The sequence below is a fragment of the Micrasema longulum genome, unplaced genomic scaffold (assembly GCF_059751315.1).
Source record: "Micrasema longulum isolate JH-2025_06_02 unplaced genomic scaffold, ASM5975131v1 h1tg001275l, whole genome shotgun sequence".
In the NCBI taxonomy this organism is placed as follows: Eukaryota; Metazoa; Arthropoda; class Insecta; order Trichoptera; family Brachycentridae; genus Micrasema; species Micrasema longulum.
In genome coordinates, this window is record NW_028278462.1 from 18,629 (window position 1) to 45,214 (window position 26,586).

General features: G+C 31.8%; 2 protein-coding genes across 2 annotated transcripts in view; one reads left to right on the forward strand and one right to left on the reverse strand.

The window, feature by feature from the left end:
• Positions 1–17,738, reverse strand: part of LOC148276119 (uncharacterized) — a 28,581-nt gene extending 10,843 nt beyond the window's left edge. The window contains exons 1-15 of the mRNA XM_088234734.1: positions 17,431–17,738; positions 17,108–17,342; positions 15,588–15,747; positions 14,678–14,752; positions 13,734–13,951; positions 10,630–10,755; positions 10,231–10,366; positions 9,973–10,154; positions 8,966–9,108; positions 8,040–8,111; positions 7,580–7,692; positions 6,188–6,355; positions 5,713–6,006; positions 5,601–5,622; positions 39–5,085 (exon numbers count right to left, since the gene is read on the reverse strand). Of these exons, the coding sequence (XP_088090860.1) occupies positions 39–5,085; positions 5,601–5,622; positions 5,713–6,006; positions 6,188–6,355; positions 7,580–7,692; positions 8,040–8,111; positions 8,966–9,108; positions 9,973–10,154; positions 10,231–10,366; positions 10,630–10,755; positions 13,734–13,951; positions 14,678–14,752; positions 15,588–15,747; positions 17,108–17,342; positions 17,431–17,572 (7,133 nt within the window). The 5' untranslated portion in view covers positions 17,573–17,738. The remainder of the gene's footprint in view (positions 1–38; positions 5,086–5,600; positions 5,623–5,712; positions 6,007–6,187; positions 6,356–7,579; positions 7,693–8,039; positions 8,112–8,965; positions 9,109–9,972; positions 10,155–10,230; positions 10,367–10,629; positions 10,756–13,733; positions 13,952–14,677; positions 14,753–15,587; positions 15,748–17,107; positions 17,343–17,430) is intronic.
• A 1,178-nt stretch (positions 17,739–18,916) lies between these two features.
• Positions 18,917–24,882, forward strand: LOC148276120 (protein MAK16 homolog). Its single transcript, XM_088234733.1, has 8 exons — positions 18,917–19,105; positions 19,197–19,243; positions 19,430–19,573; positions 20,597–20,779; positions 21,228–21,357; positions 23,404–23,607; positions 24,464–24,535; positions 24,685–24,882. Exons 1-8 carry the CDS (start codon positions 18,935–18,937, stop codon positions 24,793–24,795), a joined length of 1,062 nt encoding a protein of 353 aa, XP_088090859.1. The 5' UTR covers positions 18,917–18,934; the 3' UTR covers positions 24,796–24,882.
• The last annotated feature ends 1,704 nt before the right edge of the window (positions 24,883–26,586 follow it).

The following is a 26,586-nucleotide window of genomic DNA, read 5'->3' on the forward strand; positions in this document are numbered from 1 at the left end:
ATTTTAATAGAAATATTAAAATATCTGAAAATGCCAACCTGGTAACAGATCTTGCTGAAGCCTTAAAGTTGCTAATTTCTCGAGTGTAGCCATTAATTTCTTGGTCCTTTTCATTTAACAAGCATGATAATTGTTCTAAATTTGATAGGAGTGAGCATCGCTCTTCTTCTTTAACTTTCTTCTCACTAATTAGCTGGCTAACTTCTTTTTCTAGAGATGTTAGCTGGCAAGTAAATTTCTGCTTCTCAATTTCATATCTATGGGAGACATTATTTAATAGTTCTTCTTTCTCCTTGATGGACACATCAACCAGCGACACTTTATTATTACATTCTTCGATACTTTCTTGTTTAGATTTTATTTGTGCATTAAGATTTTCAATTTTCTCTAGGAGGCATCTTTCTTTTTTTTTAGAATCAATATTTAAATTATCTAAATCTTTATTTGCCTTTTCTAAATCTTCGTGCAATTTCGCTATAGTTGATTTAAGAACATCATTATTTTCTAATATTTTCGTTGAAATTTGTATTTTTTCCTCACATTTCTGAATCTGTATATTTAATGTTTGTTCTTCATTTTGTAGAACTTTGATTTTATTAGAGAGGTCCCTTTTTTCATCTTGGACATCAGCAAGTTGAGATTGTAAATCAGAAACAATACAACTCATTTTTAGTACTTCTTTTTCTTTATTAACAAATCTTTCATTCAACTCTTCCAACGTTTGGGACAGGTTTTGTTCCTTGCCGTTCAGATCTGCCTTTTCTTGAATTAAATACTCAATTTGGTTTGATTTTAACACTAAGTCTTTTTTTAAGCTATCAATTATTTCTAGTAAATCAGTGACATTTTGTTCAGTAAGTAATAGTTCTTCTTTAAGTTTTATATTTTCTTGGGAATTGGCATTGATAGTTTGTTTTAGGATTGATATTTCTGCTTCAATATTCTTATTGTTTGTTGTGCAGAGTGCTTCATACTTTTCAGTAATTGTGTTCAAACTGTTTTGTTTAATGTCAACAGTATTTTTCAACAATTCGATCTCTGATACTTGAGCATCCATCTGCTTTAAGAGTGAAGTTATTTTTTCATGTAGGGTAAGATTTTCTCCCTCCAGTTTAAAAATACATGAATTCAATGTATCTTTATTGGCAGCTAATTCTTTTAATTCAAAAGTGAGCAATCTTTCAGACTCCTGCAATTTTTCCATGTTATTTGTAAAAGTCGAAATATCATTTTCTAATTTTTCAATGTTCGACAAATATTTTTGATTCTCTTCATTGGAAGATTCAAGGTGTTGAGATATGTTGGCAATTTCTGCCCTGTATCTCATAATGTCAACGTTGAGAATAGAAATATCAGAGTGTTTATCCTCGAGTTTCTTTTGTAATTCTAAAACAGCAACAGACATTTGTGACTGGTTGGCATCTATTATCTCTTGTTTGCTGGCTAAATCAAATTCTAAACGATTTATACATTCAGTGGCTGAAGCTAATTCACTACGAGTACTTTGGGAATGGTTAATAAAGAGATGTACTAAATTAAGTAAATTAAATTCTTGTTCCGGAATAATTTCTCCGGTAGAAGAAATGTTTTGTTTCATTAAATTACTGCATTCATCTATAACACACATTTCAGTTTGAAGGGATTTATACTTTTGTCTGATATCATCAGCTTCTTGCAAGGAGTCCATCAACTCAGTGGAGAGAGAGTCGTATTCCTTCTGGAGTTCAATATACTGTTCCTTAATAGATTCGTGTTCCACAAGCAGATCAGAGAGGCGTTTGATTTCTTCACATTTTTCACTCAGATCAGAATGGAAATTTTCCACTTCGTCATTCGCATCACAAGTATTCAGAAATTGCGATTTTTCAACTATTTCTGTATTTTTATATTCCACTAAGGAGGTTTGAGTTTCTTTAGAAATATTATCACTCTCTTCGGTGCTTTGTGATGTATTAACCATTATATTTTCAACAAAACTTTCAGATTTTCCTTGTGAGCTTTTGTTCAGATTAGTTTTTTCTACTCCTTTTGTAATGGAATGGATGGGTTTTACGGGGGTTTCGTCGAGGTTAGCAAAAGGAATGCTGGAAGCTATTGAACTGGACGGTTTCTTGGGAGTATATAAATCATCATAAATTGATGTCTCCATATCGTGTATCTCTGTGTTATCAGAGTTTTCGAGAAGAGTTTGAAGGTTTCCCAGCTGCAGTTTCATGTACGATGCAGTTGAAATACAAGAAGTGTGAAGGTTAGAATGGTAGTGCTGAACAGTAGAGTACTGAGAGCTCAGTAAACTATACTCTGCAAAATTCACTTCATGCTCACTTCTCCGCCGCAATATTCTCTTATGCAATTCTTCTGCTTCTCTCGCCAGTTCTTTTACATTGTTTTCATTTTGTTTTATTTCGTTGGTTAATAATGCATTTTCATGATTTAATTTGTCACAAATAGTACTTTTGGATGCTATCAAACTTTTTACTTCTTCAACTAACAATTTATGTGAATCCATCATGTTTAATAACTTAGTTTCAAAATAGTTCACATCTAAAGTTTGGTCAATTTTGCGAATATTGGATGTTAATTTGCTAGGAATTTCCAATAATTGTGAGTAAGCTTCAGATATGCTACTTTCTAAAAAGAATAGAAAATTTTCCAAGTTCTCAAAGTCAGACGAAGGAGATGCCTCTTCCATCGAAAAACAAATCTTCTCACCGTTGATTTCTACAGTTTCCGGTGCCGGTTTCTTTCCCATAATAACAGAAGTGTTGGAAATATTTTCATCAAATACTGAACTATCGTTTGCTTCGGTTATTTCACAATTCAAACTTTGTTTCATAAGAGATTTCATTGACACAATATCATTAATAGAGTTTCTAAGTCTGTCCATGCAGTTATCGACTGTACCACCGGTAAAAGTTATATCTCCATCAGAATATTTATCGCAGTTAATTTGCTCTAATTTACTTACACCGATATAAACATTGTGTAAAACAGATTTTAGGTTATTGTTGATGTTTTCAAGGTCCAAGACTTTTTCCATGAGTGAGCTATGGGCTTTTAGTGAGGAAACAAGTTCTATCTTTAATTTTCTGACTTTTTCTAAAACAATTTTCAGCTCTGGAATATCTGTGGGAAAGATATTTTCCCAAGATATATCATTGGAAGTAACATAATTTTGTATGACCTCCAACATTTTTTTAGCGTCAATTTTCACTTTGAGAGGGGATGATTTCATTTTTCCTATTTTGGGAGAATCTTTGACTTTAGGTATATTTTGAAAGGAAATATTGTAAGGAGAAATACAAAACTGTGATTCGGATGAAATAAAATCATCTTTTTTACTTCGTAGCGGAGAAACAGCACTATATGAATTATCCACATTTTCTTTGTTATCAAATGAATCTTTGATAAGATATAGACCTTCATATTCTTTGTTGAGACTTTTGCATTTTAATACATCCTCTTTTTGTGTTTCTATAATGCTTTTTAATTTAGATAGTTCAGACTTGTAATCAGAGTGCTCTTGTTTCAGTGGTTCCATTGAGGAAATATATGATTTCAATGAGGATAAAACATTACAGATGTAAATAATATCTTTGTTTTCACTTTCCACAATGATTTCTACGGAGTCTTGATTTTCAGAACAGTGTGAGTTGAAATGTTTGTTTTCTTTTAAGAACAAAGAAATTGTAGAGATTTGGCTTAGTAGTTTTTGAATATTTTGTAGCTCTAACTGCGATTCCAGGTTATTTCCACCATACTTCGAAGTTTCATTTGGGAACCCACCCAACAATGGAGGATCTACAGCATTTTTAAAATAACTAATTTCTTCTAACAATGTGCTAATATCTTTCGATTTTGTTTTTAATTTACTTTGCAATGCGGTAACTTCTTCCGAAAGTTTATCTTTTTCTGATTTGATATCGGATATCTCTTCTAATAGTTGACAATTTTCCTTTTGCACATCAGCAAATTTTTCTTGTAATTGTAAAAGGTGTTCCAATGTACCATTTTTAGATTTGCTGTCAGCAATTTCAGTAGCAGAGAAGATTGATTCATCGTTAACGATTGATAATTTATTAATAGCATCTATTTTCATTTGTACTTCGTTTTGTAATTGAACGTTCTGATTTGACAATGAAATATTTTCTAATTGGACAGAATTCAAAGCATCGACTTTATTTTTGGCGGAATCAATGTTAAGTAAAAGTTGGTCTATTTCATTATTTTTAATTATTAAAGTTTCTTCTAATTGTAAAATACTTTTAGTCATTTCATCTTTTTCAGAATATATTTTCTTCAGCTCAGCTTTAAAGGAATTTAGTTCTTCAGTTAATGAATTCATTTCTTCCATCAGGTTGGAAATTTCACACACTTTAGCATTTAAATCAGTATGTAATTGACAATTCTTTTTAGTCAAATTAATATTCTCTGTTTTGATAATGATACATTCATCCGCTAGAGAGTTTTCTTTTAATTTCAGATTTGAAATGTCCAGCAATAGTTTACGAGTGCTGTCCAACTCAGATTGTAAGTCACCTTGAAGTTGAAGAATAATTTGTGACAAATCTTTATTCTCTGCCTTGACATTATTCAATTCCATTAAATGAGAATTCAACTGGTCGTTTAGAACAGATATTTCATTTGAGGATTGGGCGGTTAAGAACTTAATATTTTCAGATAAACTAATATTTTCTGCTTTGGTTTTAGTGTTTTCTTGATAAAGAGTATCATATTTCAATACAGCTTCTTGTAATTCAATATTATCGCCGATCATTTTTTGATGCGACGAGTTTTTCTGGCTCTCTATAGTGGCCTCTAATTCCTCAACATTCTTCTGTACTTCAACTAAGCATTTATTTAAATGAGTGATCTCCAAACTTTTTTCATTTTCGACACTCTCGAAATGTAATTTATCAGATTCAAATTTAATTTGAACTTCTTTACAAACAGATTCACTGTCTTTCAGATTTTCGTTTAATTGAGCTATTGTCTGATGCATATTTTGTATTAGGGAAGCGTTTTCAGTATTGACATTTTCCAAACGTTTTTGCAACTCTTCATTTTGCGAGAAATTAAAGAAAACTGAGCATTTAAGTCACCTAGGTCTATTGTCAATTTATCAATTTCAGTTTTTTGTGATAAAGAAATAAGGAGGCCTTCATTTCTATCATTTTCCAAGACTCGGAATTCCTCTTTAAGTTTAGTAATCTCATTCCGAAGTACAATAATATTATCTTTTAGATTAAAATTATCAGTCTCAATAATATATCTAATTTCTAACTCTTTTTGAATGCACAAATCTTTGTCAGCAATTTGCTGCTTGTAGCAAGATAGTTGATTTTTCAGATCAGTTATCAACGATTTTAGCTCTGTTAACTCATCTTGATAGTTAGGTGGTCGAGAGGACATGTTAACGTTTTCCATTTGTAATTTTGTCTTTAAGCTCTTCTATTTCTTTTTTGTAGGTTGGAATAATGACATTTTCTTCAGTCAATTTTGATAATTTAGTGTTAGTTGTTTCCAATTGGCAGGATACATTTTCAAATTGAGTTTTCAATTCTAAATAATGCTCGGTTTGCTGGCAGAATATATCACACTTCTCAATACCCCGAGCTCCCGCTGCATTGATCCGAGTTAATTTCTCCGTTGATTCTAACTTCGAAGCATCCGTTTCGGTTTTACTTTGTTCTATAGCTTTTGTAAATCTGCTATAATATTATCTTTTACTGAGATAATATTCTGCAGTTTGAGGTGTTCATCGGATTCACACTCACTAATACCGGTGTTGCTCAGTAGAGAAATGTCACGAGACATGTTGAGGAACTGAGGAACTAAAGAATTTCTCTGATTTTTGTGTAATACATCTTTCTCCTGTCGAGCTTCTTTTAAAGAACTTAAAAGTTCCTTTTCCCTATTTTGAGTACGTATTTTCAGCTCATCAATTTGATATTCCAAATCTGTATTAGTGGATTTAACAAAATTAACTTGTTCTAGCAATTGTTTCTGGAAAAAAATTATAAATTATTAATACAAAAAAAAAGTGTTGCTAATGATAACCAAATGCGACACATTAGCTTGTCTTACATTTAGTCACCAGCTGATATATTGTTGTTGTATAACAACTTGGACTATAAAATAAGAATATTTTAGACTCTCAACTCAAGTATAAAGTTAGGTAAAATACCTCAAGTTTTATGGCTTCATCACGCTCATTGTTACATATTTGAAGATTGCATTGGAGCTCTTCTATTTCTCTCTCATACTGTCGACATTTCTCTTCAGAAGCCTTCTTTTCTGACTGCATCCTTTCCTGTTGTGTTCTCAAGAAGGTATTATGATTGAGCAATTCTAACTGAAAAAGTAACAATAACTTCAATTGAATAGGTGTTCTCGGCATTCATCGTCAATAATTTTTCAGATGAATATTTTATTTAATTACAACATAGCACATACATAAGTTGAATGAATACAAAGACACAGCTTATAGTGACACAGCTTGTGCCGGTGAACTAGCTCCGACTAGCTAGAAACTCTGTGTTGCGTCAATTAATTAGGTACTTAACGTTGTGTAAAGTTTTGGTAGGATTAAAAATATTTTGTTTATTTTTACAATGTAAGAAATGGTTGCCAAGTGGCTTAAAAAATAAAGTTTTAACGGCACATTTTCAGTATATGATTTTAAATAAAACTCAAGCTACAAAATATTTAGTTTATTTTTACGCCTTGACAAAGGAAGAGTTTTGTTTTAATTTTACACAAAATAAAAATAGGATGAAAAAAAATAAATTAAAATGATTTAATTATGTCCTATATAATATGAACGTTGTTATGCAGAAAGCAGCCAGTCCACAATTTGGAAAAAATGAGATATTATTTTATCGGGTGCAGTAAGGTCAATTCTATGTTCTGATAAAAACAGCCAGACCGCTTCCATACAAAAAAACTGTATTAGTCACCTAATGAAAATAGTGTTGATCACAACGGCATTTCTCAATTTGCAGAACTGCAATTTGAAGAAACACCCCAGCACTAGAAAAATCTTATGGTGCTTTCAAAATCATTAAAACTGGTCAAATACATAACTTGATTCTTGTTTGTGATATAAAACAAAAAATTTGGTATTCATATACTTATACTTTATCATTTGTTAAAGTCAAAAACATTCCAACTGTTGTGTAGATTTGATAGTTCACTCTTTTCACAAAAGTGCTATTATCTCAGTTTCACTTTTCTATAGCTGGCTGCTTTCTGCATGACTACGTTCATATTAGGCTATTACTTATAAACCTGGTTATACCGAGGCATAGTGGTATTTTTTTTTACCACAATCCCCCCTAGGCATAACTTTATACCAGGTTGACAAGGCCTATAATTGGCCTCTTTATCGAAATCAGCCACGAAATTCACTTTAAAAAAAAATATTTTAAAAAATTATGAAGATAATTAAATAAGTTGTGAAAAAATTAAGTATACAATAATCAAATGCGATTAATCTTTTATAAAAACATATAAATGCCTTACAGATGGCAATAAGTGATATATTATGCATATTGTTATTTACTAAAACAAATTTTACCTCTGAAGAAGCATAAATTTTTTCAAGTTTGGTCAATTCTTCGATTTCTTTAAGCTCCTTTTCTGCATTGTGTGCTCGGTATCTCAAAAGACAAGGAGGGGTATGATGAGTTTCTGGAAAAAATATGTAACATTTACTTTACATATTGTTATAACGGAGATTCTATTATATTTTTAATGATGGGGGTCGGTGCTGAAGCTCTCGGTCACTGGAAACTGCGTAGATCTGTTGTGACGGGTCCCCGTAACTTCATTCTCGTCCTTCGAGCCCCTAAAGAGCCAGGCTATTGAGCGGAGGGCGAGCTCTCTTATTATCATCTATCGCTAAATCCCTAACTGACTAGAGATGGCCACGGTTGTAATAGTTTTGGGAAAACGGTTTGCTTGTTAGATCGAATAAGTCCACAGACAAAACATTGATGTTCATGAGTGCAAGAGTTTTAAAATAGTAAAAAGCTTACCGAAACACTTGTGATCCGGAGAACATCCATCGGGAGTTCTGCATCGAGTGGAAACAGACTCACTAGAGTCATCTGAAAATAATAAGTTTTTAAAAAAGTGTGTTAGAAAAGTGTTTAATATTCAACATTCTTTTTATACATTGCAGAAATCTTTAATCACACAATAAAATCTTGGTATTGTGATTATGCTAATAATGTTTTTTTTTTTAATTCACTTTTCGGTAGGTAGAATAAAAAAAAAGAAAAATATTTTTTTATTTATCATTATCGTCGAAAAAATGTATGCTTATGCTGCTTTTCATACAGAAAACTTAATTTTACTTTGTAGATAAAATTGAAGATAAATGTTGACTTCCCATTGTGATCGGGTGTCGGAAAATATTTCAGTGTAGAATCAGTTTTATGTAAAATCAACACAGAACGGGGTTGTGGTCCAGTGGCTAGTATTGCGGACTCACGGATCAAGGTATGAGATTTAAACCTCACTCTATCACAACACGATTACCATTTTTTTATGGTTAACGAGCTGAACTCGGCAATGCTTTGCTATTGCAAGATTTGAGTACATACTCCTATGTAGATTAAATTAGATATGCACGTAAACATTATTATTTTTGTGTTTCAATTTGCATAAATTGCGAGGCCAGAGAATTTTGCTGGCTGGCTGCTTTCTGCATAACTAGGATCAATTATGGTAGGCGAATGCGCCAACCACTAGATTATGAAGTAGACTTATATATCCACTAAATTTATATTTTTATGATTTATTTGTACCTGTCGAGTAGAAAACGTAAGTCCAGAGTTCTGGTTTTATTTCCAGTACGGATGTGTTCTTGGGAAAATAATTTATTACATTAACAATATAGAGATGAAACCAGCACAATAAAAAATGTGAATAAGTTAGCAATCCCGAGCTTCAAACATACCTAAACATATGACATCTTCCAGAGGTTTACACCCGTGGGGTGTGTCAGACACTCGTCTACTCGATGTAGAATCTCGGCTCCCAATTGTGCTGTCATCATCTCTCTCTGTTACATTTGAAAGTCTATTAACTTTGTATTTGTTCCTAAAAAGATAAAAACAGTATTACAGACAATAGAATATAAGTTTTTATATAGATTACCAAGGCATATGATTTTATTATGTACTATGCTTACTAGACAAACGGTGTGTTAAAAGGGGTGTTAAAGGCAAAAACGCCACTGTCCATGATCACTGTTTTTTGAGAGACCAAAAAGACCAGAAAAAACCCTTTTTATGTGCAACTTGTGCGTGGTATAACCAGTAGCAAAAAGACAATTCATTTGAAATTCAATGTGGTCTTTTCACTGCTGGTTTTGTTAGTTTTCCCAGAAAAAGTGATCATGGACAGTGGCATTTATGTTTATAACCCCCTCATGTGTACCGCACTTAACAAAACTTTACTAGATACCTGCACAAATTCAATACAGATGGAAAAAAAAAATATTTGCTACTTCATTATACCTAAGCCGCACATGACAAGGACGTGCAGTCAATGGGAGGAGCCAAGCGAGACACTATTGTAGACGTCAGAATTAGCTGTTTTCTTAGGTTCGCAACCCGAATAAATGATCTTTTTCATCTGGATTGTTAGTAAACAAACATTATTTTAGTTGACAAACCGTAGATGGCATTTTAGTAGTATGAAATATATCATATACTCATCAGAGTTAAAATGTTACAGAGTACAAGTTTAAGATTTTATCAGCTGCTAAAGTCCGGCTTATCAACATTCTTTATACTCTCGTTTAACAGAAGTAAATCTTCTATTTTGTAATAAACTTGACTCAATATTTTTATTTTCACTGTTCACTGATTTTTGTGGTAAAAATGTTGCTTGATTTTTATTTTTTTATTATGAACATCCATCTTTCGAAAGTCAAGGATGCTAGTTGTAAATAGTAAATACCTATTCCAGAGTAAGTTAGGCTGAGAGGAATTTTCCAGAATGGGAGCGAGACTAGAGACGGGAGCACACCACGTACGTCTCCTCAGTGCTGCACTTCTCTGTACAGAATCCGGTTCACTGTTGCCCATCATGATCTTTTCACGTAGAACGGCCAGTTGCAACTGCAGCTCCTTGTTGACCACCTGAAACATTAAGCTCAGCATTATATCCTGCCATATCCTTATACGGAAGTAACTGTAAGTAATAATGTATGTAAACCTCCACGTGTTTCTTGGACTCTAGTTCCTCTTGTAAAGTTCTCATCTCCTTGGTAAGTCTCTTGATTTGGGTTGCATCACTCATTACAGCATTTATCTTGGGCTTGTTTTCGATAGTCTTGGCGCATGCGGCAAACCTAAAAATATAACGGTGACAGTTTTTATTCACTATTTGGGTTTATTCTAACATATTTATTACGATTCTCATATGAAATGATTAAAAGACTCAGATTAATATTTCTTAAATAGTTCTGTAAATATGCAGACTTCAATATTCCCATGATTAAAATGTTCTCCCCTTCTCTGTTATAATGGCAATCAATCTTGATAAACTCCATAGGGGATAAAATCCTGGATTTGTCTACAAACATTTGGACATACTCAAAATATTGTTACTTACATTAGAGTAGAATTTGTTTCATCTAATGCTGCCGGTGTGACAGCGCAAATTATCCCCGTTTTAGCATTTCCACCGAGGGAAGTTTGTAATATTCTAGTAAGTTTGCTGTCTCGGAAACTGATGAATCTAAACAATATAAACATATGTAAAGTGTGAACCTATTAACAGAGAAAATAAGCTCGAGCTGACTTTGAAGGTTTTTCGAGTTTATCACATGTACAAATTTATAGATTGAGTTTCTCTACTGACGTTTCTTGGTGGAACTGCCTTTTAATTATAATAAGTCAAATATGATTTTTAGTGTTGACCACTTTTAATTTAAAACTGTTCACCCAAAACCGGGTTTTGTTGTGACTGACACTAGTCCGACAATGTCGGTTACGGACGAATAATTTTAAAATCAAAAGTAGTTAAAAATGCATTTTACTTATTTTTCTGAAACTTATTTGAGTACCACGCGCATTTTTAGATTCGTAATAAGTCCTGTTGTTTTTAAAGGATTAGTAACTTCTGATGTAAAACTTGAATGACTTCAGAATACATGCATCAGGCATATTTTTGGTCTTAGGAATTATGACCACTTTTCTGATCGTCATAGGCAACTGAAATGGCTCAAAATTAGACAGCGGAGAGACTATCACTCCCTCTCACTTTTGTTCACTACACTTCAGTCCTAACACTACTATATACCTCCGTGAACAATTTCAACACTTATAAGCTAATGGTTTACCTTTTCGTTCTTCTTCTCAAAGCACCCTCTTAATACAATATCAAAACCATCACGCTGTTTCCCCGTAAGCGTAGGCAGAGAGGATAGAACGCCACATCACTCTATCTTTGCATACAGATCTCGCTTCCTCTACATTCATACATCTTCTCAAGCACGCGTGCGGATTATTCCAACTTTTGACATGTCCATCTTCAAGTATTTGTTGGATTTGATCATGCCTGTCTTTCTCGGTCTTCCTCTATTTCTGCATCCATCAACATTCGCATTGTAAATATTCGTAGCCGTTCTTTCGCTGTCCATTCGTTCTACGTGCCTAAACCAGTGCAGAGCTCCTTTCTTGATTTTGTCGATAATGCTTGTCTCATCCTTACATAATGTACGAATCTCAACATTTGTGCATCTGTTGTACATAGTTTTACCACACATTCGCCTGAAAGACCGCATTTCGACAGCATTCAGCCTACTTTCAACCCTGTTTTTCCTTTCAATTTTGCCTCTTGCGATAAACATTTATTTGCCAAGGTTGATTTAAGTGCACCCGTCACTCTGTTCCCGGCACTCACCCTCCTTTCAATATCTTTCTCAGTCATTCCATCCCCAGTGAACATACTTCCCAGATACACAAATTCCTCTACTTGTTTTAGTATAACTCCATTCACAGTGATTTCATATTTAGTCATACTTTCATTTCTTTCAAAAACCATCACATTTAATTACCCTCTTAATACACATCCACAATTCCTCTTTTTTCTTTAACTCATATAGTGTCCATGTGGCTCGACTGTGGAATCATCTCCAATCCACTATTTAAGATGTTTCTACAGTATCCCCGTTTAATCTCCTTTCTTTTACTTAATCTATTCTCCTTTCCTCTTTATTCCTTATTCCCATTGAATACTGGTATTGATTTAAGGTAAGTTAAGTAAGTTTTAAAACTATATACATAACTTATAATAATAAAAGTATATATGTATTTTTATTATTACAATTAAAATGTGGTTCCACCAAGAAATGTCAGTAGAAAAACTCAATCTATTATATAATAACACCTTATTTTATCGGTTGGTCAAAAGAAATTACCATTTGGCAATAAGCTCGCCAATATACAATTTACTCGTATATTATGTACAAAAAGTTTAATAAAAAATTAGGAAATAAAGAACATATTTCATGATTTAAAAAATTAAGCTGAATTTGATTGGAATGATTCTACAGCAGATTGAACAATTCACACAATTAGACAGTTAAAATATGTGTGAGTAAGTAAAAAAAGGAATCGGTTATTCTGCCATAGATTTATAAGAATGAGTTTTGGATGTACGCATATTGAAAAATGAAATAAAAATATTTTTCGAAAGATGAATATAAGATACACTGGGCTCCCGTTTTACACGGTCCAAAAAATACATTGTGAGTCAGGAAGGACTGGATTTTTTTAGTATCTGGATTCTGATTAACCGAGGCCTTTTTTAGAGTGTAACAGTCAGCGATAGTTGACTTACCCGCTAGTTTAATGGTTATTTTTAATATACTGAATTGATTTTTATACGAGGAAACCTATTCCCCATTGTTGTAGTATACTCTTTAGGTGGTATTGCGTGGAACGTGTCCCCCAGTTAAAACGAGAATAAGGTGTGATTTTAGATAAGACCAAAATATTACAACACAAATTGTCAATACATTATGTATGCCGAGGCAAAACCAGTCTCACACAAGGAAACGTTTTGACAGGCCCATTTTTTAAAAAGTACCAAGTAAATACATGTAGGTAAAACAGGTGTCCAAATTATAATTAGCCAGAAATATGAATATGCATTAGGTCCGAGTAATGGGAAAGTATTTGTTCAAGTGTTTTATTATCATTTGATGCACTTATTACATGCTATTAAGTATCATATAGATGCACAGTGTTACCAAATTATTTTCTATTATTGTAAAATACTTATATATTATGTACTTGTATACTTCTTCTTTGAACAGGTTATCCTAGTAAGAACTCTTAAATCAATTTATGTACATTTTTTTTAATACAGTACAATAAAAAAATATTAAATATTTTTTTTATATACTTAAATATTAAGGATAATTTCTTTTAGCTGTAAATAAAAGTAAAGAAACTAATATCTCAGCAGAGAAGTTAGATATTTTTTTTTAGAAAAATAAAAGTTGATAAAAAAGATAAATTTGGGAAAAATGTCCACAAAGACTTAAAGATCATGGGCATTATTCCCTTTTATTTATTGTTTTCAAGCCAATCAGTGATTAACTCGAGTCTACCTTAAACTTTTCCCATAATTCAACATTTTGTATTTTCTTTGGTAGGATATTGAAGGACCTTGGACCAAGATGAAACGCGTGTCTCGGTTGCGCTTACCTGGTGGTGTCTCCTTCCGCGTCTGCCAGCTGGCGGATGACATTTCCCAGAGTAGAAAGGGACTTGTTGATGTGGCCCCCTTCCCTTAGGCGCTGGCGTGTGGCTCCCGTCTGCCCCGCTCGCTCGGAGCCCGCCAGGTCCACCAAGTTGAGTTGGGACACGTTCACGCAGTTCTCCTCCTCCTCCCCGGGTGACACGTGGCGGCGGGATTCAATTATCTAAAAAATATTATTAATATTCGGAATGTCCCCTAGGGAGTTGGTTCAAAATTCTCTTAAAAGACTGTGCTAAAAAATCCCCCTAGAGATGGTGCTGTAACGCCGTGTTACATTAAGCAAAAGATGAACTGTTTCCAAATACAGGTATTTGAAAACAAAAATTTAACACATATATAAATATATATACTATTTAATAATCACAATTTATTAAAATAAAAATATAATTTAAGACATTTATAGCAAAACACGACTTTATTATTTTTTTTAAAATAAGAGACATACATCAAGTCTTGTATTCTACGTAGATTCATGTGACCGCACAAGGGATAATATATATTGCAAATGAAATGGAGTACAGTTTTAAGTGGAGAATATGGAAGTTTTCTGTTTTTTTTGTTTATTAATTCTAAAATAAATGTGTAAGTTCCTATTATTAATCCAAATATTTATATTTTCTTAAAACCCGTAAATAACTTATGATGGAAAAATGGAGATCGAGTTGTGGTAGAGTAGGATTTCAACCTTGAGCCTATAATATTTAAGAATTTTGGAGAATGTTACACCGACTAATGATAGGTGATAAGCCTCGTTGATGCCTAGACTTCCATATTCTATTCTTAAAACTGTTATCCATCTATGAAGAAAATTAAATTAAAAAACTACCAATATTTTGGACGGACAGCAATGCCCGGCCGTATTATTTACTAATTTAAGACTAACACTTACGATTATGAAAATAGTATGGGATCGGCTACTTCTTTCGTTCATCTGCGTTTCTCCGGTACTCCTATTACGATTGCCCTAAAACGAAGAATAACAGTGATATTTAATGAACAACAATACTAATACCCGTATGCAGATACAAACCTTAAGGTGAGAAAGGTACATTCTATTGTCTTCATCTTCGGGTTATTCTCTGCATTTGAAATTAGAATGTACTTTCCTCACCTTAAGTTTTGTCTCTGCATACGGGTATAAGATTAAATGTCTGTATGTGGGCCATTCTATTCTTTAGAAGAGAAGTTGGAAAGTTAGCAGTTTAATGTTTCATAACATTTGAGATATCTATTATAAATAGTGTATTAACATCTATGCATTCAAACCATTTAAAAAATTGAGACAATTATTTTTTCAAGTTAAAATTAAATTCAACACTGGCGGAGAGATTGCACAGAATATATTCAGCAAGGAGAGTAATCTGGTGAAACCCCAATATGCATACATACCCACATACGCTTCTACATGGCCAGGAGTCAAAACAAACCATGGGGGTCAAATACAGGTTCGGCACTTGGCCAAGGAAGCTTTGATTTTTAGATTCCAAAATGTTCAATATGTTGCCTGATGTTTAAATATGATTTTTTTTAAAGCATAATAAATTTGCAAAAAAATGAATGTTGGAATTGGAAAAGGAGCATTGTTAAAAATAGCTTAACGCATTTATAAATAAGAAAGTATATTATTATTCACTATCCATTGTACTTATTATTTACAGTCACCGCTTCGTACTATTATTGGTCTTGTTGTGTAAATAATTTATTTCTGGATAAAAGATGTGATATTATTATTAAGATTGTCGTTTTTCTTGTAGCATATAAATATTATTATTAGAGAAAGAGTGAAACTACATAGTTACCTTCCTCATCAGCTCGAGAACCTGTTCAGGTTTACTGGCAACTTCTTCCTTGCATGTAACACTGACTTGCGAATTGTAGCTTTCATGTATCTTCAAATCCACATTGTTTAAATCCAAAAGATCCCTTAGTTTTTCATTATAAATTTCAATATACGAGACTCTGCGAGAAAATATGCCCGTGATTAGAACAATATTGTATTCAAATTATTATAAAAAATTTTGTTTTTAGCACAACAAACATTCTATTCAAATAACACAAACATAATTTCGGGAAAGTACCCCTTCAATTGACGGGTGATACTAAACTAATATTATAAATACATAATTCTATGCACAATGTTATGTCTAAACATAAAACAAAGTCATTTTTCGATTCCCGCCAATGACAAGAAAAAATCCAATAATTTTTACATTGATCTGGGTGTTGTGGTAATTTATAACTTCCTTCCATATCCTTTATTTTCCACCTGAGCTGCGATTACAAACGCTATCTTCATCGGTACATTTCGAGATGGTGCAAAGTAAAATTGATATTTATGCATGAAAATTTGAATATTTGTATGAAAATTCAAAGCATTTTCGCGCATAACCTATAATAAACATGTTTAGAAAAAAAGTATCCATATTCTATTTTTCATATAGAAAACTTAATTTTACTTTGTAGATAAAATTGAAGATAAATGTAAACTTTCCATTGTAATATGGGCCCGGCAGACAAGCCTCTAAAATAGAGAATTAACGGGTTATTTATTCCCTTTCCCCAAAAAACAAATCAGTGGTAGAACTAAGGTTGAATGTGTGGGAGGGTTTTGAACTTATTTAAGGTGTTCTCGCATATTATATCATACTACAACTTGGTAACACCAAAATCAGCATTTGTGAGTTACCCACTAAAAACTATTTTTTTATCGTCCTCTGAAAGCTACAAATCGCGATTCATTAAGATCATGTATGATGATTTGAATGCATGACTTGTTTCTTTGTAGCATTCATAGAGGAGGATAAATAAACTGTTTTAGTGGCTAACTCACAAATGCTGATTTTGAAGTTACCTCATTGTAGTAATTACCCCATGATATGCAGGTCAGAGTCTAGAGAAGATGCAAGAAAATATGATCAACGGAGACAAGAGAATGTATACAGAATCCTGTTCGTAATGTGATATTAAAAACAAGCAAATGAAACAGTAATAAAACTAAGATTGGGTACGTGGGTTTGCATACGTTTAGCTAATTTATCATAAAGCATTACTAAGTGAATGACGATTGAATCAATTAAATAATACTTTTAAAACAATGACTATTACTGTTAAAACATTTAAAAAAATACATGAGATTACAAAATGAAAATGATTTTGAATTTCTTGTACAATTTGATAGACGAACAAGTTTAGTTTATACTCTTCAAATACAAATTGACATACAATTTTTTTAACATGAATAAAATAGAAAATAAAACAAAAGTAGGCGAATGTACCATCAGCCGAATGTTATTCTTTGTTAAAAATAAAACACACAAACCTCAATAGAAAATCTCTGTCAACTTTTGATTCGATACTTTCGAATATATTTGATATTGCCATTGGAATCACACCCGGAGAAGCTGCATCTCCCATCATGGTGTACGTTTTTCCCGATGATGTTTGCCCATATGCAAATATTGTGCCGTTTATACCTCCAACGGCAGCTTCGACGATGGGCCGAGCCACTTTATCGTAGACGTCTCGCGTGAGACTTGTATCATCGAAAACATAATCTGCAAGATGCGCTATTGTGTTAGACAGCATATGCAAACAAACAAATTAAGAAAAAGTAAACAAATTAGAGCATTTTTCAAAACATACCGAAAGTAAATATATCCTTTGAAGGTTGTTCAATTTGATAAATCGTGTTTTCAGAAACAGCCCATTGTTTCTGTAGATGGTCGTCGATTTCACGTTTTATTAGAGGCCGCACTTTGATAACTACTTTAATATTATCGGCCATTTTTGTTAATTATATGCAGCTTTGAGAAATTTAATGTTGCATACTGATATTTTTCCTACCCACTATCCAATAAACTTCACTCCGTTATGAGAAATTAAGAATCTGAGAAATCACAAATATCATATCACAAACCAAGAACCGATAAATTTTGGGAAATTTGAAAATCAAGATTGCAACATAAAAATTAAAACACAAACAAAATATTTAATTTATGGTTGTTAGGTGGGAAGATAACCATAATATTTTTTTTTTAAATAGTCACAAATTAATTTATTTATGTAGATGTTCCAAATGAAAGTATTATTAAGAACATTTTCGATATATTTTCTTACGACTGTCAACCTATAAAAATATTTAGGTTATATCCAAATATTTGAAGACAAATCTAATATATTCGTCGACCTGATTTATATCTATATTAAATATTTTTTCAACAGAGATGGTGCTGATAAAAACATGGAAGTCTTAGAAAAAATACCTTAAGTGAATACGAAAGTCAACAACGTATAAGCAGAATCACTTTGTGAATACCTAGACTTCCATATTTTCAATACCTTCACCTTTATTGGAAAAATATGTACCTAATCTGTTATATTTACCTTCAATTTTTGGCTTTTTGCCAATACCACATAGTGTATTGTTTTCACATAAAAAAAATAATTATATTTATATTATTATTACGTTTTTATAATTTGCCCAAATATTTGAATTTTGGTAACCATTTTCAAAAAGTTGTAAATAACTCACTTTTAGAAACTAGAAATAAAGTTAAAGTAGGGTGGGATTTGAACCCCGGACCTCTAATTTTTGAGATTGCAACTAACCGTCAGTAACTAAAAAACTTTTCGAAATAGTTTAGACCATGTCAAGTTTGATAACATAATTGCCATTTGTAATTATTAATGAATTACCATTTTGCGATTTGTTTTCAATAGAATAGAGCAATTAATGTAATTGACTAATTAATACAGTTTCTAAAATGCTTATTAATTTAAACAAGCCATTATAATTTGTAAGTTCTGTAAATGCCTAGACTTCCATATTCCCTTCTCAAAAGACTTCTCCATCTCAACTGAAACTATTTTTTAATACATTTTATAGGTATGGAAGATAAATATTTTCTACAATGCAAAAAATATTTGGCAGCCCCTGTGGTGTGATGGCTCACGCATCGAGAGTTTCAGGTTCGATTCCTATAAGGTCGTAATAATTCAAATCTGATTCTCCTCTTTATTTAGGGTTCATAAATCATGACCAGTCGTGGTGCAAAAAAAATCACGCAAGTCCTTGACAGATGAAGTAGATATTTTATTTTACGTTGGATAAACTGTGATATGACAGTTTGTTCAGAATTATCTGTGTATGTTAGTGTGTATAGAGAGTAGAGAAGTGAGGTTAGGTAGTAATTTGGAAGTGGCGCATGGTTTCTGCGAGTCTTCGACTTTAATATTGTTTTGTTATTGCATTGTATTTGGATCTTGTCATGTTATATTATTATTAAAAGGATACCCTTTCAAAATGCAGCACGACGACGTATGTACAGCAAGATTAATTTACAAAATCGAATACGTTGTAATACAAAAATAAACACATTGTTTAACCTTTTGTATGTTTTATATTTCAGGTGGTCTGGAGCATTATTAACAATACATTTTGCTCGCACAAAGTTAAGTAAGTAATAGTTTTTTTGTAAATAAAATTTATAACTAATTAGCTTATTATGTTCTAGCGAAACCATAAGCTTATTGTTGTTTCGTGAACGATTATTTACCGATAATATGTCGATTTAAAAACTGATTGGTTTTATGAAAATGGCATTTGAAACATTTATTTGAAGCATGTTTCTTTTATTTTTAGCACTAAGACACAAAAATTTTGCCGGAATGAATACAGCCTGACAGGTTTATGTAATAGAGCATCATGTCCACTTGCAAACAGCAAATACGCCACTGTTCGGGAAGAAAATGGAATTATTTACCTTTTCATGAAGACGGCGGAAAGGTATACAATTTGAAATGAATGAAATTATTCATCTTTTTTTATCATTATTTTGTTTACGTTTTGAGAGCTGTCAGATTATTGTATGTCAGTTGACTGTGTCAATAGATTGCTGCTTTACATAAATATTGCTCGATGCAGTTTTGAGCACAAACACTATCAAACTTAAGTTACGCTATGTAAATTATTTCTTAACCGACACATTGAGTATCAAAGTATGATGTCAATATTATTGAACATGTGTTACAATTAGTTTTAAACAACCAGTTTTAAATAGATCAATTACATACAGTTCATTCTGCTATATCTCACGTGGGCGGGCCCTGCCCATGGAGTTGTGGAGTTTTGATTATACCACATTTTTTTTATCAACTTGTTTTAAAAAATCCAGAATGAGTGTAAGCATCTGAAGCGTCAAATTGATTTAAGTTACGATTAGTTTTAAACAACCAGTTTTAAATACATGGATTCCATACAGTCCATTCTGCTATATTTCACGTGGGCGAGCCCCGGCCCACAGAGATGTGGAGTGTTGACCATACCACAATTTTTTCATCAACTCATTTCAAAAAATCCAGGATGAGTAAGCATCCAAAGCGTCCAATAGATTTATAAGAAAATAAATAAATACCGTCAGAACATTGGAATAATTTCAATCCAGAGTTTTCATATTGAGAGCTGACAAAATCCGCATTTATTTTAATTGAGTACAGCTTTATTCTTACAATAGGGAAAACAAATAATAAGGTACGTAATATAAATATTTGTAATTCAAGCTGAAGGTTAAGAAATATGTGTTAAATAACATATACATCAAATATATGTACATTGTTATTATTAGAGCACACATAAACATATTCTTATGTGTGCCCTATTTCAAGATTATAAACAAAATAATAAATAATAATAATAATAATTATAATTATAAGTGCTAACTATATCACTAGGTAAACAATAAAAACTCCATTGCTTTTATGTTTAACTGTATTTGTGTCTTCATGTCGTTATTTATTAAATGTTTTATAGGTCCATGTTTCCTGGGAAATCTTGGGAGAAAGTTAAGTTGTCTCGTAATTTTGAAAAAGCTATTCATCAAATAAATGAGAATCTTCTGTTCTGGCCGGGTTTCATCAAGTCTAAATGTAAGCAGAGACTTGTCAAAATAACACAATATTTGATACGTATGAGGAAAATCAAACTTCGAAGAGTGTAAGTAATAAAATTTTCTTATCAAAAAAAAACATTTGTATAATTGCAGTAAAGATTCTCATAAAAAAAATCAACAAACTTTTTTTTTATTTTAGTCATTCTTAACCATTGCACCACTAATAAAGATGACATAATTTGTTCATACAACACACTATTTAATTTTAACACATTTTTTTATTACAATAACATTCAAACTAAATAATAAATAATGTTAAATAAATTGTGATTATTACATTTTATTATGGAATCAGTAACCGAAATAAACTTATTTATGTCATTTTCATGAATAAAGTTATTGTCATTCAGTTTTAATGTAAAAAAAATCACTTCATAGACAAACCGGCGAATCGTCGGCTTTGTGAGTCAGTGACAAATTGACCTTGGCTGGCTTTGTGTTGCAATGGGTTAATTCTTAATATTATTAAGAGTGCATGTTTTATATTTTCAGAAAAGAGATAATTCCGATCCAACGTAAAATAGAAAGAAGAGAAAGACGTAGAGAAGAAAAAGCTCTCGTTGCAGCGAGAATAGATAACGCCATTGAAAAACAACTTTTAGATAGATTGAAAAAGGGCACAGTAAGTAATTTTTTTTAGAATTAATACTTACAAGGAAGAGGTTTTTAATTTTGATTTTATAACTTCGTCGGAAAATTAATAAACCTTAAATATATCATATAAATAAAACACGAGTGATACTTTAATCCACAAATTTGGAATATCCAGTGACCGGTTTCATCGCTTTCGCGACATCTTCGAGACTGGTATCTTTATTAAAGAGTTAAATGTATTTATACAAAACAGAGGTAAGGATAGATAATTCAAAGTTATATGTAAGTAAATTAAATAAAGTTATTTTTATCTTAAGGATCATTATCAACAAATTTCAACAAACTCATTAGTTAACCCAAAGAAAATTAGTTGATAATGATCCTTAAGATAAAAATAACTTTATTTAATTTACTTACATATAACTTTGAATTATCTATCCTTACCTCTGTTTTGTATAAATACATTTAACTCTTTAATAAAGATACCAGTCTCGAAGATGTCGCGAAAGCGATGAAACTGGTCACTGGATATTCCAAATTTGTGGATTAAAGTATCACTCGTGTTTTATTTATATAATAAATTACAATGAACTTCCATCAAGAATTTTCACTTACAAACTTAAATGTTTTAAACCTTAAATACTATAATTAACATAATTAACGTTTAATTTGGGCTACGTTCTTCTATATTATTATTTTATTTTTACATTTTTTAAATAGATATTTCATATTTATAAACATAATATAATTTGTTGCTTGTAATTTTTTTCTCTCCGGAAAATCTCATGCCGAGGAATATGTTTTACAGGTTTTCAACAAATTTTTTGTTTCCAAACAATTTTTTTTTTAAATAAAAAAATCATAGGTGTTGCAATCAATAAAGGCATTCAACGGAAGACATCTAATTTAAAAAAACTGTCTTTTTACAAACAATTTTTGTTTAGACGAAGCTTTGAAAATAAAATCTGAAATTTTCAGTCATCTCAAAACTAACCACCATGCATTTGGTAACGTGATTTTCAATAAAAAAAAATATTCCTTGAATTATCATTATGAATGTCAATAAAATGGAAAAGTGATTATTATTGATTATTTAAAAACTAATAATCATAAAATAACTTTGGCAATAAACAAACAAAAACATCAATATATTAGAGAATTTCTGACAATGAACAACAATCACAAGCTCTGTAGTACACATGGTGATCGATTTATCATTAACTTAATGTGTTTACAAGTTATCTAACAAACGCGGCGACTTCATACCAATTGGTTAAAGTTGTTAGATCGCTTTCTGTCTATAGTAAAATGAGCAATAAGGACTGAGATAGTATTATAATTATAATATTGCATGAGATAGTCCTAATCTCAAGTGATCTTAAAAGCGGCCCCTTTTACCATTTCTGCATTAAAAAGTTAAGCAGTGTCTGCTGTCTACTTTATCTGATAATCATAAAAACATTACGTGAATACGTCAAATGAATATGTTATGAAGGTGTTAATTTAATTGACGATTCAACTAAGACTTTTAATATTTTTGTGATAATCAAGTATAATCGGGGAACGAGTTCGTGGCGTACGGAAGGAATGCGGTAATCTGTTTTGACGCTACCCGGTTGAGTTTAGATAAAAGTTAGGTGGTGAATATTCACAAATATGTTATTTTCTTGAATCAAGGTGCCAATTTTTATCAAAACTCAACCGGGCAGCATCAGAACATATTACCGCATTCCTTTTGTACGCTACAAACTCATACCCAACTATAGGTTAGGCCGTACATAGGCACTACTTACTACTCTATTACAAAATATTCATTACATGCCAAAAAAACCTTCTGATTGTACATTGCGCTGTTGCCTAAAGAAATAAATTTGCTGAGTTGAAGGTATTATTTATCTTTCTGTGTAGTGTTTATTTCATTTAAAATCTTTGAAATGGACAATAGTTGGCACTTAAGATTTCTGTGACCTTTAAACCTGTAAATAAGATTTTTTTAAAATATTATACATCGTTGAATTTTACTAAGATTATTCTATTGTTGTATTTCCAAGCTAACTAATAATTTATATTACAGTATAACGATATTTATAACTTCCCGCAAATGGCATTCGACAGCGCATTACAAGCGGAGGAAATATCTGGAGAGAGCGAGGATGAAGATGATGAGTCGGAAAAAGAAGAAGAAAAGGAGTTGGAACCTGAACTAGAGAAGGAATTAAAGAGAACAAGAGATGTCAATGAGTTTGTTGAAGCCGATAGTGACATGGAAACTGATGAGGTTCGTAGCTTTTCAAAATATCATTGATAAAGTTTTACTAAAATAAATTTGTTAAGGTGTGTAATATGATCAGGTAAACCAGCAAATGACTATTGCTTAAGTCTTGTAAACGCCAAGACTTCCGTGATTTTCCCACTTCAAGTTTATCTGTCTATTGTTTCCCTTTGTCTGTACAGAATGGAGAATGTAATTCTTTTCATGAAATAAAACCCTAGATGAGTGTTGACAAGGTAACGATAGCACGTTAATTTTAATTGAGTTATTATTCGAAGGTTGATTAATATGCTCCACCCTTGACCTATTTCAAAGAGGATGGAAAAAAGTTTTGTACCTTATTTTTCAACGTAGACCTTTCGACTTGTATGCCGCCAATATTTCTAAAGCTTCCTGGTAGAACATTTGTCTGACTCCTGTTAACCACCCATCTACACAGCGCATGACCTTATTGTCGTCCAAAATATATTTCTATGCAAATGTTCAAGTTTTGGGAATAGTTGGTGGTCACTGGGGGCTAGACCAGGTGTATGTGGGAGTGTTCAACCAATTCAAACCGATCTTCGTGAATAGCAGCCATTGGCACTAACGCTTTGTGTGTTAGAGCATTGTCCGGCGTTTTGCAGTAGTCAGTGGCCTGATGTAACTAGATCGTTGCAGGTTTCAACTTGTTGCTCGGTACTTTACACATAGACATTAATTAGGCCTCATAATGTTTACACACCAGCTTGATTGGTCAACTTGAAGCAGGTCAGGGGTGGATCATATCAAACAACTCTCGTACACAAAATAAACATGGTTTAAATGCATGTCTTCAAATCATTTGAAATATCAAATATTTAACTTTTACATTTTGTTTTAGGAAAGTGACTCTGGTAAGAAAGAGGACGCCAGCGTGTCAAGTGATTTTGAATCTGAGACATCAGATATCGAGGTTTGTAAAAGAATAACTCCCGTTTTTATGAAATGGTTCAAAATAATCCAGATTGTTCTAAATAAACTATTATAATATAACCCAAATTTACATAGTTATAAATATTTTTCTTTCACTAATACATCTATTTATTTATTTGAAAAAACCAGGAAACTTCTACTAAATTCACAAAGAGGAGCGAGAAGAGATTGAAGAAACCTCGAGTGGAGATAGAGTACGAGACAGAACCAGTTGCTTCCAGAAGTCGAATGAAACGTTAAAGAAATACCCACATAATGACACTATAATATGTGTGCTCTTTTTATTTATGATTTTCATCAACAATAAAATTATTTTATTAAAATAAATCATGTATTTTTATTTTGAAAATTAACACTTTCTCGTACTTCATTAATTTATATTTGCACATATTTAGATACTAAAACTATGTGTCATCAAATAATGGTGCATTTTATACTTCTCAATTAAAGTGTACAATGTACTTTCACTGCCGACATGGGCAATTGATAATGAGTAATTAGTACTCCTAATATAAAATAACTATAATAAAAATGTATAATGGGGATGGGTTGTGTATGGATTGAGGTGTGAATCAATCTAAGTGTGTTAAAAAGTAATAATAATGTTTATTCAGTACAAGAAAATAGTTTACAGTATTTTTGTCCCTGTTTAAAAAAAATCTTAAAGTTATTATTTCAATGTCATATGTAGATTTCTCTGAAATACATACTGTCTGCCTGACTAGGTGAAACTTGTTTTAAGGCACACATTTTTTATGAATGAATAAATTAATGATTTACATAACAAGAATAGTAAAAAATGATATACTTTCTTATAAATATAGACCGGATTATATGCAATTGCATATGTTTTGGCTATTTTTACAGGCTTTAGGATATTTTACCAAAAAAAATCTGGGGGGGCATATTTGCGATATTTTCAAAGATTGTAATCGTTGTAGCCGACCTAAACAATGAAACCAGTGAGGGAAAATAAGTCTTCCCATGTACAAATATGTAAATACAAGAAGTTAAATAAAAAAACATTAAAAAAAAAAATTACGACACTTTTTTCCCCTTGAGTAAGAAGTTTTGTCTCATGGTAAAGTGATTAGTGCATTTGACTATTATATTAAATATCCCGGTCAATGTCAATTCCTGGCAAAGTTGTAATAAAATAATTTGCACTAATTTTAAATAGGTGTATGTAGGTACATAAGTTGAAGACGAGAACTCATTTCACTAGTTTTAAGCTAGTTGTACATCAAATATAATAGAAAACATGTTTGCCATCTGAGTTAATTTGTTTGCCGTTTATCAGGGGTTAATTACATGCAGTAACAGTCACTGAAACAGTGAGATTAAGTGATTTCTGTGAATGAAAAATAATTATTTCACTATTTTAATTTTTTTCAAAATATAATTAATATTTTAAATCGTGATATTTTTAATGAGAATTTGCCGTTTTCGAATATTGAGTTTTTTAGTTTAAAAATAAAAATCTTAAAAATGGAATGTAATCAATTAAAAAGACTATGACAGGGTTTTTTTCACACTTCAATGAATGTAGCTATTCACCATTCAGCTAACCCACCACATATCGCATTTGAGTACTTAAGTCTCCTTGGCGGTGCCCATACAATGAAAAATTGCTCATTGCCGAACGAGAAAAGCTGCCCGACGGAGCTCTCTGTAATCTGGTAGCCTTGATATTTATGTGCTGTTTACCAAGAAATTATGTATTTTTTTAAATGTACCCAAGCACCATTTTTTATTTTTTGTAGATTTTGATACAAATGTGTTCTCCTAGATTATTTATTTATTTCACATAATATTTTAAAAAAAAATCTTTTCTATATGAACACAAGAAGAAGTTTAAAAATTGAAAAATTGTTTTCAGGCGTTGCCTAGTATGTGAAATAATTCAGTCAGATGATTATCTTCACAACAATAAAGGTTTCAGCTCTTTAACTTCACTAAAATGGAAGAATTGAAGAAATATGGATGTTCAAACATAGGCAAAATGGTGAATGTTACACAGTGTGTAAAGTG

What these genes read in the sequence shown, in the direction of transcription:
- LOC148276120 (XM_088234733.1), top strand. Translation starts at nt 18,935, where the DNA reads ATGTTAGTGTGTATAGAGAGTAGAGAAGTGAGGTTAGGTAGTAATTTG. An exon ending in TCAAAATGCAGCACGACGAC is followed by an intron (nt 19,106 to 19,196) that starts GTATGTACAGCA and finishes TTTATATTTCAG; the next exon opens with GTGGTCTGGAGCATTATTAA. An exon ending in AAAATCAAACTTCGAAGAGT is followed by an intron (nt 20,780 to 21,227) that starts GTAAGTAATAAA and finishes TTATATTTTCAG; the next exon opens with AAAAGAGATAATTCCGATCC.